Source organism: Scardinius erythrophthalmus (assembly GCF_964197995.2).
Source record: "Scardinius erythrophthalmus genome assembly, chromosome: 19".
In the NCBI taxonomy this organism is placed as follows: Eukaryota; Metazoa; Chordata; class Actinopteri; order Cypriniformes; family Leuciscidae; genus Scardinius; species Scardinius erythrophthalmus.
The window spans coordinates 10,594,928-10,614,607 of NC_138239.1; the positions used below are offsets into that span (position 1 = coordinate 10,594,928).

A 19,680-nucleotide genomic window follows, 5' to 3' on the forward strand; every position below is an offset into this window, starting at 1 on the left:
ACTTTGAATAAACTTTGTATTTGTATGTGTATTGATAAAAAATAAACAACAGGCTAATAATCTTCTGCTACTGAGATGAAGGAAACATTTTTTTAAAGAATTAAAGTTCACAAGATTGCTATTTATCTTGATCAAACTGTTCCGTCATCAGCTCTTCCTCAGTTCCGCACTGCAGAATAAAATAGTCATCCTCTGCTGCAGTTGTACGGATTCTTAACGCATTTATTGCAACCACATTTCATCTTTTTCTCATCAAACAACCAGATTAACGAATGCTTCGACACAACCCGTACCGAAGAGCCTAGACAGGTCTTTCTTCTGTATACTGTATACAGGGTGAATGACGACTGTTGGCCTACCATGGTCGCCCTCGTCAGTAAGTTTTAAATAATAATAATAATAATAATAATAATAATAATAAATTAAGATATAAATCAATATAATTCGTTGTAAATTAAATATTTTAAACAATAGCTGCAAAAAGGTAATTGACTGTATAGTCCTAACGTTCATGCATGAACTGTCATTCAGACTTACTGTCTAACAACCAGAGAACAGAGAACATCAGAGATATTAAAATACATACTCTTCTGAGTTTTATGATGTAGGCCTTTTTTTATTAAAATGTATCGGCCTATAATTTATATCTCAAGGATGCGAGCTTGTGCGTGGCGCACTCAGTCATGTTGAGAGGGAAACACGCATTATATTATTAGGCTAGTCTATTCAGAAATAGTGTAAAAGACCTGTAAATAAAATGCAACATTAACATTATAAACACTATTAATAACATATAGGCTATGCGTATTTTACTTCCCCATAGCCAAATCCTTAAATGAATGGAATCAGAAAACAACAAGAAATGAAAAATAAGTAACCACTTATAATAATAATAATAATAAATACATAGTAGTCTATAAAAATAGCCCATTGTGTCCTTTATTACAAACAACTTTTAGCCTATTTTAAACGCCAAGCCTAAACGAATTTATTTGAATCGAAACTGAAACTATAGGCTACCGCAAAGTTGGGTTCGCGCATCTTTCGTTCGGTCCAAAGTTTAATACTGAACAGGAATTAATAATCATTTAGGCTAATAATGAACCGGCTGTGATGTCAAGTTAATGGCAGAAGTGAACCGATGTTGTTAATATCGCGATTCGCCGGCGCCATCACTTGAATTTGTTCCTTGAATTTCTTTCTTTTTCAAAGGCATGACATTTTGTAGTCATTTTGAATGTACACAAATAAAAATATACATTTTACTGTTTCGAATGACAGAGTATGAAACGATAAAGTATTAAGTTATTTCCCCAACTGAGGAACAAATTAGGAACAACTGTTCCCCAACTGAGGAACAAACTAAATGATTATTAATTCCTGTTCAGTATTAAACTTTGGACCGAACGAAAGATGCGCGAACCCAACTTTGCGGTATAGTTTCAGTTTCGATTCAAATAAATTCGTTTAGGCTTGGCGTTTAAAATAGGCTAAAAGTTGTTTGTAATAAAGGGCACAATGGGCTATTTTTATAGACTACTATGTATTTATTATTATTATTATTATTATTATTATTATTATTATTATTATTATTATTATTATTATTATTATAAGTGGTTACTTATTTTTCATTTCTCGTTGTTTTCTGATTCCATTCATTTAAGGATTTGGCTATGGGGAAGTAAAATACGCATAGCCTATATGTTATTAATAGTGTTTATAATGTTAATGTTGTATTTTATTTACAGGTCTTTTACACTATTTCTGAATAGACTAGCCTAATAATATAATGCGTGTTTCCCTCTCAACATGACTGAGTGCGCCACGCACAAGCTCGCATCCTTGAGATATAAATTATAGGCCGATACATTTTAATAAAAAAAGGCCTACATCATAAAACTCAGAAGAGTATGTATTTTAATATCTCTGATGTTCTCTGTTCTCTGGTTGTTAGACAGTAAGTCTGAATGACAGTTCATGCATGAACGTTAGGACTATACAGTCAATTACCTTTTTGTAGCTATTGTTTAAAATATTTAATATACAACGAATTATATTGATTTATATCTTAATTTATTATTATTATTATTATTATTATTATTATTTAAAACTTACTGACGAGGGCGACCATGGTAGGCCAACAGTCGTCATTCACCCTGTATACAGTATACAGAAGAAAGACCTGTCTAGGCTCTTCGGTACGGGTTGTGTCGAAGCATTCGTTAATCTGGTTGTTTGATGAGAAAAAGATGAAATGTGGTTGCAATAAATGCGTTAAGAATCCGTACAACTGCAGCAGAGGATGACTATTTTATTCTGCAGTGCGGAACTGAGGAAGAGCTGATGACGGAACAGTTTGATCAAGATAAATAGCAATCTTGTGAACTTTAATTCTTTAAAAAAATGTTTCCTTCATCTCAGTAGCAGAAGATTATTAGCCTGTTGTTTATTTTTTATCAATACACATACAAATACAAAGTTTATTCAAAGTATATTCAAAGTTAATACAATTATTTGAATAGTGACTAAAATATGCCTCTAAGTCTTGTCTTTAATAGCACCTTGCTTGAGATTTTTGTTAAAATAAACACTTAAACATGTCAAACAACAACATAAATGATATATACATCATCCATATTTCTACATTTGTATTAATGACGCTATAGCAAACCTAAAGTTTCTCGTGCGCACGCGAAAGTTTCTCGTGCCCACGCTAAAGTTTCTCGTGCGCACGCGATAGTTTCTCGTGCCCACGCGAAAGTTTCTCGTGCGCACGCGAAAGTTTCTCGTGCGCACGCGAAAGTTTCTCGTGCGCACGCGATAGTTTCTCGTGCGCACGCGATAGTTTCTCGTGCGCACGCGATAGTTTCTCGTGCGCACGCGAAAGTCCTATTTTTTTTTTTTTTTCACAGGTCCCCTCAGGGGCTCCGTAGGAAAACCCTCTCAGAGAAGTTGTTTCTGTAAAAAAAAAAAAAAAAAAAAAAAAGATTTCCTTTTAACCCTCCTATTGCATTGGGTCCTTTTTGAACCGGAAGAGGTACATAAGAAAATCCATATTTTTTAGTAAGAAGATTAAACTTTGTTAGTGTGTTAAGACAAAAATACAAAATAGATCTTTTTTTTTTTTTTCAGATTTAAAAAAAAAGAAAAAAAAGAAAGAAATATAATTATTTAAGATAATTGTTATACCATTTGTGTTCGGGTTCGTTTTGACCGAAATTAACCTGTATTTTTTTTTTTTTTTTTTTTTTTACATCTATTAGTTAGATTTGTATCAAATTACTTATGTCAAATACATTTAGCCTCCTTCCTATACACACACACACATTTTTTCATTCCCACTGGGGCTGCATTTTGTTAATAAACATGCGCACAAAATACATCTGAAATTAAAATAAAATGTCACCCTAATTAATTAAAATGAATGAACTGTTTTGAGCAGTCATGAGTTATAAGTTTCAGATGAATTTAATTAAATCCATTGAATTTAATGAGTTCGTACTGGTCATTTTCATATTATATGTTCTTATTAATCTAATGATATATTCAAAAAACATTTGTCATAAGTTTTGATTAAAAATATATTTTCTTGCATTTCTTGCTTTTTTTTTTTTTTTGAAAAATGAGAAATTTCAAAGAATTTCTCATAAAAAAGGAGTTAAATTAAGTAATAGCATGATAGAAAACATGATAACATTCATATCTTTAAAACTTGTGCATTCACTCATTAATGAGACGTTACTGATTAGATACAATATGGTTTTAGTTGAAAAATATTAAGTTAGGACTTTTATAAGCTTACGTTCCACCAGCTCCAAACAGACCCTGGAAGGCAAAAAGTGTACTTTTTTTTTATGCAGTAGGAACACTGCTGTTACAATATATTAAAGCAAAAATATATAAATTGTTGATATAAATTACTGCTATAAAAAAAAATGTAATAAAAAATTACACTTTAAGTGTGTCCTGAGACCTCTGTGTTTTGAATACAAGAATATGTCCTGTGTGAATGCCCTCTAAGAAACTGCACCTGGTGGACATGACCCTAAACCTGACCAAAAATTATACTTGGCTTTTTCAAGACTGACAGGTTAAATTGACAATATGTAGATTTGTGCATTTTATAGATTAAAAGCAACTCAAAGTTCTTTAAATATCAGCCAAGACAAACAATGAAAGTAACTGTGTAATATTATTTTTGCGATTGCATTATAGCCAAGTGAGAGCGTGACTCAGTTTCTTTATGTCTTCCGGTGAAACAAATGGTCATATTTGGGGGAATTTTGTGTGAGAGGATCTTTTACTCATAGTAATTAATCTTTAGTCATTTTAGTACTACGACCACTATTGTTGTCATAATACTTGCAGTTTGCAATTTCATGCCTTTTGATGACTTTTTTAAAAAACTATAACTGCTATTGAACACTTATGTATAATTTGTACAAAAGCATTTACATTTTTGTTGTATGATGAGAAAGAACAAGTGATATAAACAAAACAAAAAATTAAATCTATATAGAAGTGCTTTTTTATTTTTTTATTTTTTGTTCATTATGTTAAGACTACACAAATGAGTGTTATGTCTTTTATTGTCTGTAGTATGGAAACAACTTTCCAGTCCCCTAGTGATCTGGCCCTTTAATCTGCACCAGAATGTGAATAATCTGTTAATAACATCAGCTTGTTTTATGATTAACATTAAGGCAGGCTACAGTAATCCAACCACGCAGGCGAAACACAAAGATTCCTGTGTCCTTAAGGTACACTGGCTTATAACCACCAGGTCTATAAACCACCTTGACCAGAGAAAAGTGTGTTTGTACCTAAAACTACTCAAACTCACACTGGCTAACAAGCCCAACAAATTGAAAGGAAAGTTTCCAACCAATTACCTTTCTGCCCGACATTGACACACTCACTTCAGTCACTCTCTGTTTCACTGTGAACCTTTTTTTTAGGCCATTCAGTCTGGACTTAATGGTCTCCATTCTGTAGGACCATGAGTCACGGTTGTTTTTTGGTCTTTACAGTCATTATTTTGGGCCTAGAATGTCTTGGTTATAGTGAGACACACAGTGGGCCGTTTTACCATAAAAAGCAAACAGGCGGAAGTCCAAATGGAGAGTGAGCGAGTGAGCTAAAGAGATGTTGTGGTGGCTGATGGCCATGATCTGTAGTGGACTTTTTGAGCAGAGTCAGGTCCACCGGGAGTTTATTTATGGCACTTTGCTCCGGTTTTGCGCTTGTTACGAGGTGTGGCCCGCCGAGCCGGTTCTGCTCTGACATCTGGTGTCCGGCTTGTGCCAGGATGGTATGACAGAACCTGACTGGGCCGGGTACCATGCCCAGTCCGCCCTCCCCTTATCAGCCGGCTCTGGCCCGGTAACATATGTCCTCTCCTCCCCTACTCTGAGAGCGGCCCTTGTTAATTAACCCACCAGGACAGTTGGCGTGGCATGCTCCAAAACGACCAATCGCTGGAGGGATTCAATGTGGACACGCCCCTTCACCTTTCGTCCACACTTCTCGGCATCTCCTTGGCTGCGAACTCGGTGTGACATTCACGGGTGAAAGAAAAAGAACATGGAAGCCCTTGCGCTTTCCGAAAGGCTCGTCCCACTCACAATGCTTCCTGTCACAATGCTCGGCTTATTCTTTGAGGGAACAATTGGCTCTCAGTGCTGGGATTCAAATCCAGGATTTAAAGCGATTTTTAGCGAAACTTTCTAACTAATGACACTCGAAGTGAATGTGTGCGAGGCTATTGGAGCTAATTAGACAGACTCTTCTCCCAAGTACTGAACCATTAAGATGACATACTGTTCATTCAGGATTACTTTAATTGGTACAATTATTGTAATTTCAGTCGCAATTACGTCGGAAGATAAAAGCGCCTTCTGAAGCACATTTATGTGATTTCCTTTATGCGAAAAGACTAATAAGCCTTTAAGTAATTCTTCTGAAAAGCACACGGCTTCCTTTCTTCTGCTCTTTTGAGCCCCTTTGCCTTTGAGTTGGAACTTCTCACTTTCCTGTGAATTCATATTTTTGTCACGTACCGGTCTTGTCTCTAGCATCTCGATGTGTTTTCTTCCCCCGCCTTTGGAGGGAAGCTATTGTCCATGAACCTGATCCTTCAAGAACTCTTTGGTGGAAGAGGTAAACTTAGTAATTTAAAAAGCGCAGCCATTATTTGCCCAGAGGCTCTATAAATGATTAGGCGGTTGAAAACCCCATCTATTCCCCAAAGGAGAGAAGCCCAATCTAAGATAGGGAGTGCATTTATTGGGTGCACAAAGTGACCTCCAGATGGATTAGATGAGTTTGAAACTGGGGAAGAGGTTGTGTGCTGCACAGGGGGATTTAATCGGTCCTTTGGATCGGTCCTGTGATGCTCTGCAGGTCTGTGCCATAAGGTCCATTTTCGTGGCCATTATTGTGAGTAAAGGAAAAGCCATCATGTCGGCTCACACGTGTTAGGGCTTCAAGTTTGCTGATTTTCAACCAGCTTTGTATTGTTACAATGTTTGTAGTATATGCAAATTAACAATGTGTACTTTTTCTCCATGTTACCTACATGCAGATCTACCTGTTATACGTAAATGTGGAAGTACGATCTGAAAGCCCTGAAGCTGTCAAATGTTTGCTGAATGACACACAATGATACTTTTGTTAAAAAAACTGTACTTCTGCATTTTTGTATCCACGTCCTTGAACAGTTGGATCGACAGAGGGGTGGCATCCAGTGCATTATGAATGTTGAAGTTTCCCGACCTTTTAGGCAAAAGGGAACGCCACAGGCCTTTTTCCTGTAGCGCCGACTTTTTTTCTTATTTTTTTAAAGTTCACATTTCTACTGCATAGACAGCCAAGTTTTATTAAAAGCCCATTTTGCCAGCGGTGAATTACCACTTTAATCACCAGGGGAACTGAAATTGACACCCGGAACCCTAAATTGCTGTGTCAGCAAATCTGAGGGGAGAACATTAGTGTAAAACCGAACGATGCACTCCATAACCTGTCAGTTGTGTGGCTAAGACCTACATTCGTGCATAATGTAACTCTTAAGGTAGAGGCTGTATAAAGGTTTTTTTTATGAAGACGATGGCCTACTTGGACAGGCAAAAGCCTCAAGATCCTGGTTTCTGGAGCACCTCAAATTCAGATAAACTTGCATTTTTTCCAATTAAATCTATGCTGGATGAAGAGTACACGTAATTTTGCCTCCTTTACTTTTTAAGTTTGAATTGTACAAGCACATGTTCCTTCTGACATCCTTGCACTTCCATTGTTGTTGTTTTCACCTTTGGCAGTTGTTTTCACTCTTGTTTTTATTGCCGTTCTCCATCTTCTTCTTCTTCTTCATGAAAACGGTAGCCCAATTGTTGTGTTGCCACCTAGTGTCCCCTCCTGCTACTGCAATCAATTCCAGGAACATGTGCGGAGGATGCGTATATGCTAAAAAAAAAATTTTACCCGTTGATCAGATTATGATTGATCATATGGTTCTGTTTTGGATATTTGACATCTCTTGGAATGTATAAAAATAGAACATTGTCACTTTGATCAGGTTACTTTTAGTCTGCTTGATTATTATTATTGGCCAAAGTTATTCTCAAAGCTTTAACTGCCAGTAACCAACATCATTAGACTTAGTTCTATAAATATCTATTGTTTTCCAGTAAACCTGTGTTCCACTGCTGCTCTGGGAAAGAGCTCGGCTTTCATGAATGGGGGGGAGGGGGGAATCCCATGAAAGTTAATTATAATTTTTTTTTAGATTCTGGGCAAGATGTTTTTGTTTACATATGGGTTTACTCATTTCTGGAAGTTTGGCTGCCAGTTTGGAGGTTTCTCTGGATCCTTGCACTGCTTAGTTTATTTTAGTCATTATGTTTTTGTGAGTTAGAACACCATAACTCTGCCAGAGATAAAAATGAACTTGAACTAATCGAATAAAATGTAAATGCAATTCTACCAAGATCCATCTGCAAGGCCATTTTGCCATCCCCAAGAGGCCATCATATACAAGAAAATCTTTGAATGCTTCCTTAACTAATGGCTATCACTCCATGTGCCTTGCACCCACCCGTCCCTCCTCTCAACACCCTATGGCCGCCACCATCCACCTATCATACGAAATCTGCCAGCTGGTGATGGCGACTGTTCTTTTCATGGGCACATTGATTCTCTTTATGGAGTTTAGAAATTAAATGTGTGTTGGCATTTGCGTCTCTGGCCCCTTATAGAGGGCAGGGTGGCATCACCGTGTTTGGGCCTCATTGAGCGTCCTCAAACTGTCCACACAAGGGTGGCTGTAAGCAAAGTCAACTGCCACATTCAGCACCAGGCCAAAGGGGAAAATAGTGGGAGAATTATACGCTTTCCCGTCAGCTGCTTTGTGTGGGAGTCTTGAAAAAGAACAAGAGTAGGAAAAAAATGGTTAAGCCAGCTTTGGGATCGATTAGCATTTGGATAAACCCGACGAGAGACCTCTCAAGTGTTCAACATTTAAGGCAGCCACTCCGCTAGCCCGAACGATTCAACACGGGTGTGATCAATAGCAGTATTGTTTGAAACGCCTTTGTATTCTTGATGTGCTTTTATCTTTGTGTGCACTATTAAAATGGCAAGTATCTTGAACGGCAAAGCTTAATTTCCCTCATTCCCAGTGCTTCCATGACAGATGAATGATAGCTTTTTTTCCTTTGCAATGTTTCTCTCGTAGTAAAGGCAAGAATGTCAGAAGTAATTGCTAAACAAATCACTTGATGTCGCAGCCAACTTCTCCCACCAGCTTCAAAAGCTGTCTTTTTCTGGTGGAAGAATTACATCAGCTTCAATTGATTATAAATGCTATTCTTAGCATGCTGATGTGTACAGCTGGGGAAAGATTAGCTTTCCAACGTTTTTCGACCAGTCTTCATCAGGCACGATAGTTTTGGGTGGGTACGATTTTTAAAAAGTATTTTGAAAAGAAAAATTTCATGTGTACCAAGGGTGCATTTATTTGATAAAAAAAAAATACAGTGGAAAAATAACTATTTTTAATAGACCATCTAAGCCATATCTCTAGTTGAGAAGCTTAGGAGTTACCTTCAAAAACAAAAGCTGTTGTAAGATTTTTATTTTTTTACATTTACATTTATATTTAAGCATTTGGCAGACGCTTTTATCCAAAGATTGCATTTCAAGGTACACATTTACATTCTTATCAGTTCTTGCTTTCCCTGGGAATCGAACCCATGACCTTGGCGTTGCAAACGCCAACGCTCTACAGTTTTTTTTTATTTTTTATTTTTTATTTTTTTAGAATCAATAAAAACTGTTAATCTGAAAAAACATTTATTATTGTTAATATTGTGTTCTAAAGCCATAATTATTTTGGTTGGCCAAAAGAGACATGTCTGTACATTTATTACATTGTTCGATTTAAGCTTGAACATTTCAAAATGTAACGTCATTAAAAAAAATCTATGAAGCAATATTACTTCAGCAATGCATGAAAATGCAGAGATAAGAGTGTGTCCTCTGGTCTATATTGAACTGATGACACGCTTGCATTTTACTACTACATTTTTAATACATTAAAAAAACTATTTTAATATTGATATTATACTAGGATTTTCATCAGCCATTACTCCAGTCTTCAGTGTCACATGATCCTTCAGAAATCATTCTAATATGCTGATTTGGTGCTCAAGAAACATGTATTATTATTATTATTATTATTATTATTATTATTAGTGTGGAAAGAGTTGTGCTGCTTTATATTTTTGTGAAAACTGACAAAAAAAATTAAATCGAAATGAAATTTCTAATTTCAAAAGAACAGTTTATTTAAAAAAAAAAAAAAAAAAACTTTTGTAACATTATCTTAACTGTCACTTTTGTCAATTTAATATGTCCTTACAGAATTAAAGTACAATTATTATTTTTTTTTAATATCCAAACCGGCCCTTTTTGAATGAAGTGCTTTTGTAAGAGTATATGTATTGTTACATTGGTATTTTTTTCCATGTATTGTTTTTTTAAATTATAAAATACCATTTTAATTTAAAAAATATTATATTTTGCAATGAGATTTCTCATAACCCCGTCTGATTATTTATGGCCGTGCCCGAGCAGTTAGCACGCACACACACTCTGACACATTTAGCCGTGGTGCTCACGCGGGTGATGAAAGTTTGAGTCCAGCTTGTGACATTTCCTGATCTCTTCCCATTATTTTAATAAGACAGACAGAAAAAACATCCCAGTCTGACTAACACAAAAGGCTGAAGTAAAGGCAAAGGAAACCAGCACATTAAATATGTTGGGAGATAGTCTGGGTCTTGCTAAGAGTGAAAATTCCCCTGGAGACCTGCAGATGTGTCTCTTTCTCCTCATCTGGTTGGTCTTGTTTTAGCCAGTCATTGGAATGACATCGTCATTCTGGTGTGTTTATGGACGCCTCAAAGGTTTTAGTCTGGGTGTTGTGTTTGGACGAGGCCTGTGTTGGGGTGTTTGCGCTGTCTCACTACACGCCAGATTAAATACAGCAGTTTTCTCATCAACTGCTCACTGCACACTATTGAATGTATGTGTGTGTTTGTTTTAGTATTCTATAAACAAGTCAATGACAAACATCTCTATTTAGAATTACATAATTACAAACCCTTCATTATGGACGTCCAAGTTGCTACTATGAACTCATAATGTGTGGCACTTTGTGCTGTCATTACAGCTTTGAAAATAGCCAAATCTTGTTTCGTTAAGACATAAAGTTAACATTTTCACACTTGAAACTTGATACACTGATATTATGTGCTGCTATTTAAAAAAAAAAAAAAGATTTCCAGTTGTTAAAGGGTTGGTTCAACCAAAAAATAAAAATTATCCCATCATTTACTCACCCTCAAGCCATCCTAGGTGAATATGACTTTCTTTTTTCAGCCAAACACTGAGTAAAATAAAAAAATATACCTTTGTTTTTTGAAGCCCAAAAAAGCGCATCCATCCATCATAAAAGTAATCTATACGGCTCCAGGTGGTTAATTAAGGCCTTCTAAAGTGAAGCAATGCGTTTTTTGTAAGAAAAAAATATATCCATAATTAACTTTATAAACCGTAATCACTAGCTTCCGGTAACGTCCGGTATGCACGTTCACGAGAGAGTCCGCCGTGTGACGTAGGAATTAGACGTATCGCTTCAAACAAACTCAAGCTGCTCTGAGATTTGTCTTTAAAAAAATTTCATTTTAGACTTCTATGTGACCAGTGTTTTGTTTTGCTTGATCCTTCCGCCTTCATCAATACGTCATGCGTCGGGTCAGAGGTCACTCTTCGGCTGGAACTCGACTCGCCACAGTCATTAAAGTTATAAATATGGATATTTTTCTTACAAAAACACATCGCTTCGCTTCAGAAGGTTTTGATTCTCTGGAGCTGTATGGTGGATTTTTATTTTTTTTATGATGGATGGATACGGAAGGTACCATTTACTCCCATCATAAAGCTTAAAAGAGCCAGGATATTTTTTTAATATAACTCAGATTGTGTTTGGCTGAAAGAAGAAAGTCATATTCATCTATGATGGCTTAAGGGTGAGTAAATCATGGGATAATTTTTCATTTTTGGGTGAACTAACCCTTTAAGAAGTGTTCTGTAAAATGTTCTTTGAGGTATAATTTCAAGTTCGTCAATTTGACTCAATTTCAATCAAATACACAAATCTTACATCAACACATCAGTAATAAATAACTGAAAAATTAAGCTATTCTAGCTGTTAATTTATTTAGACTGAAGTCTTTAAAATTCATACCACTGTTCCAAACTTATTTCTAAACAAAACCGTGGTTGATCGCTTTTCGTGTCGGTCAAGCAGTCTCATCTTAGCAATATGGACCAGATTCAAAAGAAAAGTGAAAAGTCTGACTATGCGAGACTATGCTTACTTTAGAAAGCGCCTCTAATTCAAAGATCATTAATCGAATATGTCTCACAGACACATACTTGGCTATGAAGAATTGTTTAATGTTTCTAAATCTTTCTTAAATGTTCTTCCTCTGTAAAGCAGGTTCCTTCAAACTCGAGACAGTGGAAAGTGTGTGTGTGTGTGTGTGTGTCTTGTGACAGAGGAAGTTGGTTCTCTAGAGAGGCTCTTGTCACTGGCTCCTGTTTGTCTGTGTGCATGCTCACACACACATACAAATAAACAAGCCCAGCTGGATTTCGGAAGAGACACAATCTGCCCAGTTCTGCCTAATCCAGTGCGTGGGAAATGAACCAAACCTCTCTCACCAGCACACGTCTCTCTTGCTCAGCCCTTCTTAAAGTGATACTTCTGCATGTGTGTGTGTGTGTGTGGAACAGACAAGCAAGCATGTGTTTGCGCTGAAGTTTGATCTTTATGTTGGTCACGTCCTTGAGCCTCCACCCTAAGTACGAGACCTCTACCTAATGTCCATCATGCGGAAGGTCAGCTGACTGTTAGCACAGCATCCGACTCTGACCCGCTGACACACAGGCCTGCTGTAGCACAGTGTGGGCCTTTGTCCAATGACTTTAACATCTGCTCTCACACCCAGCCACTCGCTCGCCATCCAACACGCACACTTCTCCACTGAATTTGTGAGTCATTTGGCGACCATCGCTATTTATACAGCCATCAGAGGAAGATGATGAGACCAAAGCAATCAACTAAAATGGTCTTCTAAACTTAAACCTTTTGGAACATGATATTTTAACATGCCATCCAGATCATAATGACCATAATGACCATAACACTGTGTCCTCACCAACATGTTATTTTTCTATCCACACTTTGAGCAAAACTGCTGTGCAATGCAACAAAATCTCATGGTGAAATCTTGATAATGTTTCACTGGCACACAAAAAGGCATAAGAAAGATTATTAAAATGCATTTTATAAAAAGAGGTGTATATATATATATATATATATAAGTTGTAAATAAAATAAATATTATTGGAGTATGTTTTACAAGAAAATAGTATTTCAGGGTTTCGACTTGAAACTTTTTACGAAAATTGTTAAAAACAAACTATTAAATAATTTTCTGCAGTTGAAATAAAATATATATAAAAAACATAATCCATACTGAAAATTAGAAATGATGCCCTGGCAACTAACTGAAATAAGTTGATGCTGAGGTGAAGAAATAAAACTGAAATATAAAATAATTAAAGCTATTGATAAAAATCCATAACAAAGTTTCTTTCAGTTTTATCACTACCGTTTGGCCTAAAACACTGTTTTTGTGGTCATCCAGTTTTAAATGTTGACTATGGCGCTTTTTCAGATTTTGCGTCGCTGCGTTCGCTCCTTATTTCCGATTCTTTGCAGCCTTTAGCCACTGCCTACGACACGCTGGATCCTTCACTAGAAACTGAAAGTAACTCACTCCTGCTAAACATTTACTCTTTGAATTCTCGAAAGACGACAGATTTTTTTATTCTCTAGTCAGGTAGCACAGATAAAAAATAAAAAATAATAAAAAAAACATTATTGACAGCCCATTTTGCCAGTGGTGAAGTACCCCTTTAACAATATTAACATTGTTCTGTGATTTTTCTCAACATCCACAATCAATCTCTCCCGGCTCATCCATTTTTGATGTTTCATATACATGCGTGGATTTTTGTTCCGATGAGCTCTCAGTTTAGGCTGTACCATGGCGTTGCAGAAATAGCAACCAAACAACCAACAAAACACAGTGTTGCTTTGTTGTATCTAGTAAGGACACAGTATAAATAGCTGTGACTTATCAGGTCAGAGGTCATTTGATGAACTGACCATTTCAGACGCTCCCTCCAGGTGTGTATCGTCTCACATTTAGATATCAGTGTTTGTTTACTCTGCCGCACCATCTCAGTTTAGCAACAGGTCATCTGAGTGTCATTGTGTCAGCTCTCTCCTGCCCAGTTTAAACAGCTAAAATCAGATTACTTAAACCGGTGGTATGGGACGGGGCCAAGCGCTGAGCTCACCCTCTTCACGATTTAATGATCAGTATGGAAAAAGGACTTATTGTGCCCTCATATCAACCAATAAAAAGATTCAGCTTGCATTTCTTACCAGAGAGACAGAGGTGTGGACTGGGGGCAGATAAGAAGATAGAGGAAGAAATATGGGGTGCGCAAAATGTCTGCGTTCAGCAGAAGCAAATCTTCAGATTTATTTGATATGAATTCCCACACTCAATAAGATGAATTGCAAAAGGAAACCATTTATCTGAAAGCGCCTGACATCGTGGTGCAGAAATAACTGCAGAAACCACATGCACTCAAAAACTTGGGCTAAGAGTAAGCTTGTGACTAGTGAGACATTTTACTGCAATTTAGAGTAAGTTTACATGTTGTTATTAATACACACTAAAGCAATGTGACCATAAATCAGTCAATCAGAAATAAACCCCCAATGTTTACATGCTGGAATTGATTTTCAGAGGTATTTTGCCTTTTATTGAGGGAGTTACACATGTAATAATTGTATTATTAATATATTATATATTTATTTAACTGTACATTAATTTGCATCAACCCCCACCCCAAGATTTTAAATAACTTGGACATTTTTTCTGAAACCGTATACCTTTGCTGTTTATTCCGTATGTTAATTGTCGCCTTCTCATTGCAGGATTTCTAAAAACATCCCCACCACTAAAGATGTGGAGCCTCTGTTGGAGATCGATGGTGATATTCGCAGTTTTGAGGTGTTTCTCTCATCACACACACCTGTTCTCACCGCTCGTGATGTGGAGATGTTCCTGCCCTGTACTGTCAACCTGGATCCCAAACTAAGGGAGATCATCGCAGGTACAAACCCACACAAACAAGTTTGCCTAGCTATAAATAAGGAGGACATACCATGAATATAAATACCATAAATGTATTATTTGGTAGTCGACAATAATTGACAAAATGTCAAATTTAGATGAAAGATATAGCTTTTATTGCTTGATGCTTTGTGTCACATCTGGTATAAACACTGTGAAAGAAAACTTGATAACACTTTACTTAAAGCCTGTTCATATAATGTATTATAACAGAATTTTAATGCATTAATTATGCCTTGTAATGCACCTTATGCATTGTATGTTCTCATGAATAATTCTAACCACATTTATAATACATTATAGTACATATCTATTCATTAAACACACACCTTCGGAAAGTGTAATGCATTAAACATATGGCAAGTGTGTGTGTGTGTGTGTGTGCACTACAGTTTTATACACACAAGACATATATTTTTCTTTTAGGATGTCCTCTGGTTTTTCCTAGATTTAGCTGGGGTTTTTTTTTTTTTTCCTCAAGGATAGATGCGTAAATGCACACAGTGCTCACTTGAGCAGACTTATCGAAATCATTGCGGATATGAGAGGTGATATTATCTCATCACATGATATTGGTCAGCTGGTGTGTGCTTCGAGACAGAAGACGTTGCATGGTGCAATGTGACAATGGACTGTGCAATAAAGGTTCCTTTGTGAACCCAGAGAGATGAGTAAGGTCTCCATTGTGTTCACCTCAGGAAATGAAACATCACTGAATCTCGATGAGCCGCTTGTTTTCTGAGTCACCCAGCCGGTCTTATTTGGTCTGCCTGGGTGACTCAGAAATATCATTTCCAACCTAACAATTTCTGACGTTTGCTTCAGCCCTTGAGACTTTGACGTTAAAGCGAATGTGAATTTCATTGGGAGCCATTTCACGTTTATTTCTTCAAGGTGCGTTTTTGCCATTTGCCGCTTCTGTTGGGAGAACTCAGTGTTTTTCTGAGAGAATCAAAACCACAGAGGCCTTTCTTTTCTCACATGTAACGTACTATAAATGCTTCATTTGGCTGAAGTCGACTGTGAGTGGGAGGATTTGAATGCCTTTAAAGTGCTGGCCAAGATTCGGATCTAACTTTCTCCTACTCTTTCTTTCTCTGTCTCCCTCCCCGTTTCAGATGTACGAGATGCACGAGAGCAGATGCACCTTGGAGGAGTCAGCTATCCCTCACTGCCCCTGCAAGATGCTTCGGTACGGCCACACTCTGCATTTGGCCAGCATTCTTTGTCCTGCTCTCCCACGGGCTCTTTCCCTGGGCCTTTCCCCCCTGCTGGAGTGATGCCAGCCACTCAACCCCACAGCAGCTACTTTAGTGGGCTCACGGGACCCCAGCACCCCTTCTACAACCGGGTGAGACATTGGTTATTGTGTTCAAGCAAAATGCACCCATGTTTACGGTTACTGAAGCATACTTGTGATAATTATAGAGCAAAATACGAGTGAGAACAAAACTGATCTTCTGGCATGATTTTTTTTTAGAAAACTTATACCCCAAATAATATATATTTTTTTACAATTCACGCAGTGCTGGCTAATTTTATATTACAACATAAATATGTTATTATTATTAACAACATATTATTTATGTTGTAATATAAAATTAACCTGCATTATAACTTTTTTGATTTTGAGTATTTTTTATTCATGGTGTTTACTGATGATGATAATAATAATAATAATAATAATAATTATTATTATTATTATTATTATTTTAATAATATTTCAGAAAATAGCTCTACTACTATTAATATTAAGTAGTTGTAGTAGTAAGATTATTCATAATAATAATAACAATACTACTACTAACACCATTAATAAAAATAATGTAATTATTCCTACAATATTCAGCTTATAGTTTATTTTTATTGTTAATAATAATAATGGAAGATATTAAATATACTTAGCCCAGCCCTAATAAATCATCAGTGTGTTTATTAGCTCTCATGGGTGTTTGACCTTTCATTAAATGAACCTGATGTTGCGCTGACCCTCATCTGACCCTCAGTCCTGAGTATCCGTCTGTTCTCTCCACATCTATAGCCGTACTTCCCTCATCACGTTTATCACCTGCCCCGAAATTACCCTGGCAACCCCCATCACACCCCTTCACGCCCTGCTACTAAACTCCATAAGGACCCAAGTCTGGGACTAGTAAGTACATAACTAAACGACTCTGAATGTACACTGCAGGCAGACACGCGGTTTACTGCCTATAGTCTAAATGGCCACAATAATGTCTTTATGTCTCTTGGCACTAAATGTCTTTTTTCATACTTTGTTTCAAGCTCCTCGTGACAAACAGCCTGTGGCTTGTAGCTATAATTTACACATTAAACTCACAGAGCAGTTTTAGGGTTTAATGTCTCTGTGTTAATCACAGTGTAGTGCCATTTTATATATTGTAAGTGTTTGTAGCATTCTTGCATTTTCCCCTGATGCTTCTTATCCAAATATGGATATAATTTGATTTTAAACAACCTTTTTCATTTCCTCCACTCTGAGTCTTAGAATCAACCATTGTATGTAAATGGAAAGTTTAATGATTAACTAACATTTTTTGCATGGCAAATGAGTAATAATCTCTCTGCCACTATACATTCTAGCTCATATGTTAATGTTTTGTGAATATGACATTATAAACTTTGTGATTTCTGGCTGTTTAGAGTCTGCCTACATTGTAGATCAAAATGTCTGTCAACGATTCACTCTCGTTGAAGACCTGATGAAGTTTAAAATGATAGCAAAATTGGGAAAGCTCCCATAGTTCATGCCACTCTCTTTGTCAGTCTTCTCTCTTTTCTATACTAAATGTCCACACTTCTGCAACGGCCTTTTATCCTCTGGTTCTTCTTCTTTCTTCCGCTCTGTCTCCCTCCATCAGGATATAATCAGAGAGGACTCACGTGAGGGTCTTCCCTCTCCATCCCCCTCTATGGTAACTTTAGTTGTGTGTATGTATGTGTTTATATCTGTGCATAAAAGATGCAGCAGAATCTTTAATTGTCTACAAACACACACATACACAAATGCACTTGTGCTGGTGGAGTGTTACACTTACATAGCTGTCCAGTTTCAGCCTGCGCTGCTTGAACCCTAAAGCTTGATGTGCAGCTAGTGAACAAAACTTGAGCGTTCAACCTATTGCTGGATCGGTTTCCACCTTTACTCTTTAATCCATATTTGACTTTGAAACAGAAGTCTATTGAAAGTATGTGTATATATGAAGAGTTCAGATGCAAAAGCTTCTAAGTGCCATCTGAATTTTTTTTCTAGAATGATCATTTTTATCAAGCTTGTATATTTAAAATCAGTAATTTCACTTAAAGGTATAGCGGAGGATTTTTTACTTCCGGGTGGATCACCTATACTATTGGTCCTCCTAATTGTCAATCATTCTGGTGAATCAATCAAACTTTTCAAAAAGTGGAGAGGGCGGGTCTTATCTAAAATTCGGAAAGATCCTCCGCTATACCTTTAAATGACAATGAAAATTACCTATTCATTGTCATTTAAGTGAAATTACTGAACTTAAATATACGAGCTTGATAAAAATTATCATTGTAGAAGAAATTTTCAGATGGCACTTAGAGGCTTTTGCATCTGAACTCTTCATATATACAAGTAGATATACTGTGTGTGTATATTAAGAAATGTTTTTGAGCAGCAGACAGAATATTTATACAATTAGCGTGCACTATACATTGACTGCGGGCTGTTAGAATTACGTTATGAATTCGGTTCCCTGCTAAACGGCCCGATATTGTACAAGATGATCTCAGATTAGACCGATTACATCATAAATCACTTCACAACAACCATTATCAATGCTCACTGACATATCATTTATCAAAACTATCATCAACAACACCAGCATATTCTCCATTCCTGCGCCTCCATCGTCCTTCCCCGCTGTTTTCGTTCGAGTCACGCCCTGCCGCTGCTTTCTCTCTTCATATCCTGCCCTCCTTCCTTCAGCTCTGTTGTTTTGCCCTTTCATGCCTCCATCATTTGATCCGCTCTCTGGTCTGTCCCCTCATGGCTGCTTTGTTGTGCGTGGTGTGAAAGGCTGCTGCTATCAGAGGCTGGCTGGATTAACATCAGCAGTGCTGGGACGTCTCGCTCTTATCAGCAGAGAGAGCCGCTTCCTTCAGCGCGCACGTCTGTTTCCTCCTCCCGCTAATTACACTCTTATCGCCCCGCTCCAACACTCGCCCATCAGGGTGGGGCCGTTTTGGAATCAAACAACTTCTTCTCGCCATGAAGTCCTTTCTCCTTTTATCGTTCTGTGTGTCTTTTCTGCTCCAACTCTTTGCCAGTTCGTCCTTTCTCCAAAATGTTGCTATGAGTCACTTCATCTGAAGTTTTCTGTTTGATTGGCCTGATCTAATCATTACTGTGAAATCCGTGCAGGTCGGATGCAGCATCTGTCATAAATAATGTTTTTGTGTGCGTTTGATTTGTTGATGATTGAAGCATGTGACCTAATCCCTCCTTTCCTCTCCTTTTGCCACTCCCAGATAAAATCTCAGCCCTTCAGAATCAAGCAGGTACAAATATTGAAACCTTTCAGCTTTCTCGTGTTTTACTGTGTTATTTACAGGACTCATTTTGGCTTGCTTCACTTCGAACCAGAACAAAATGAACAGCCAGTTCTGTCATTTTGAAATTTCTGTTCAAATACACTGTCCAAATTTATGTGAACAATCACATGCTGTCCAGATCCAGATCCACTAAAAAGCACCATTAAATATACAGCACACAGGTTTGCATAGAAGTTAAGTCCTCTGAAGCCATTATGATGATTTATGTAAAGATTTGTTGTTCACTGAAAATTTCTCAAAT

The 19,680-nt window shown here is 37.0% G+C and overlaps 1 protein-coding gene across 9 annotated transcripts in view; it reads left to right on the top strand.

The window, feature by feature from the left end:
- The window catches only part of kidins220a (kinase D-interacting substrate 220a), a gene marked incomplete at its 5' end in the record, with an annotated part of 57,183 nt that overhangs the window by 26,527 nt on the left and 10,976 nt on the right, over positions 1-19,680 (top strand). For 7 of the 9 annotated variants that reach the window (XM_081393786.1, XM_081393784.1, XM_081393785.1 and 4 more), the window contains 5 exons: positions 14,639-14,817; positions 15,956-16,188; positions 16,879-16,989; positions 17,720-17,773; positions 19,356-19,385. In XM_081393786.1, coding sequence (XP_081249912.1) covers positions 14,639-14,817; positions 15,956-16,188; positions 16,879-16,989; positions 17,720-17,773; positions 19,356-19,385 — 607 coding nt within the window. The remainder of the gene's footprint in view (positions 1-14,638; positions 14,818-15,955; positions 16,189-16,878; positions 16,990-17,719; positions 17,774-19,355; positions 19,386-19,680) is intronic. The other 2 variants (XM_081393788.1, XM_081393789.1) reach the window with 2 other exon arrangements.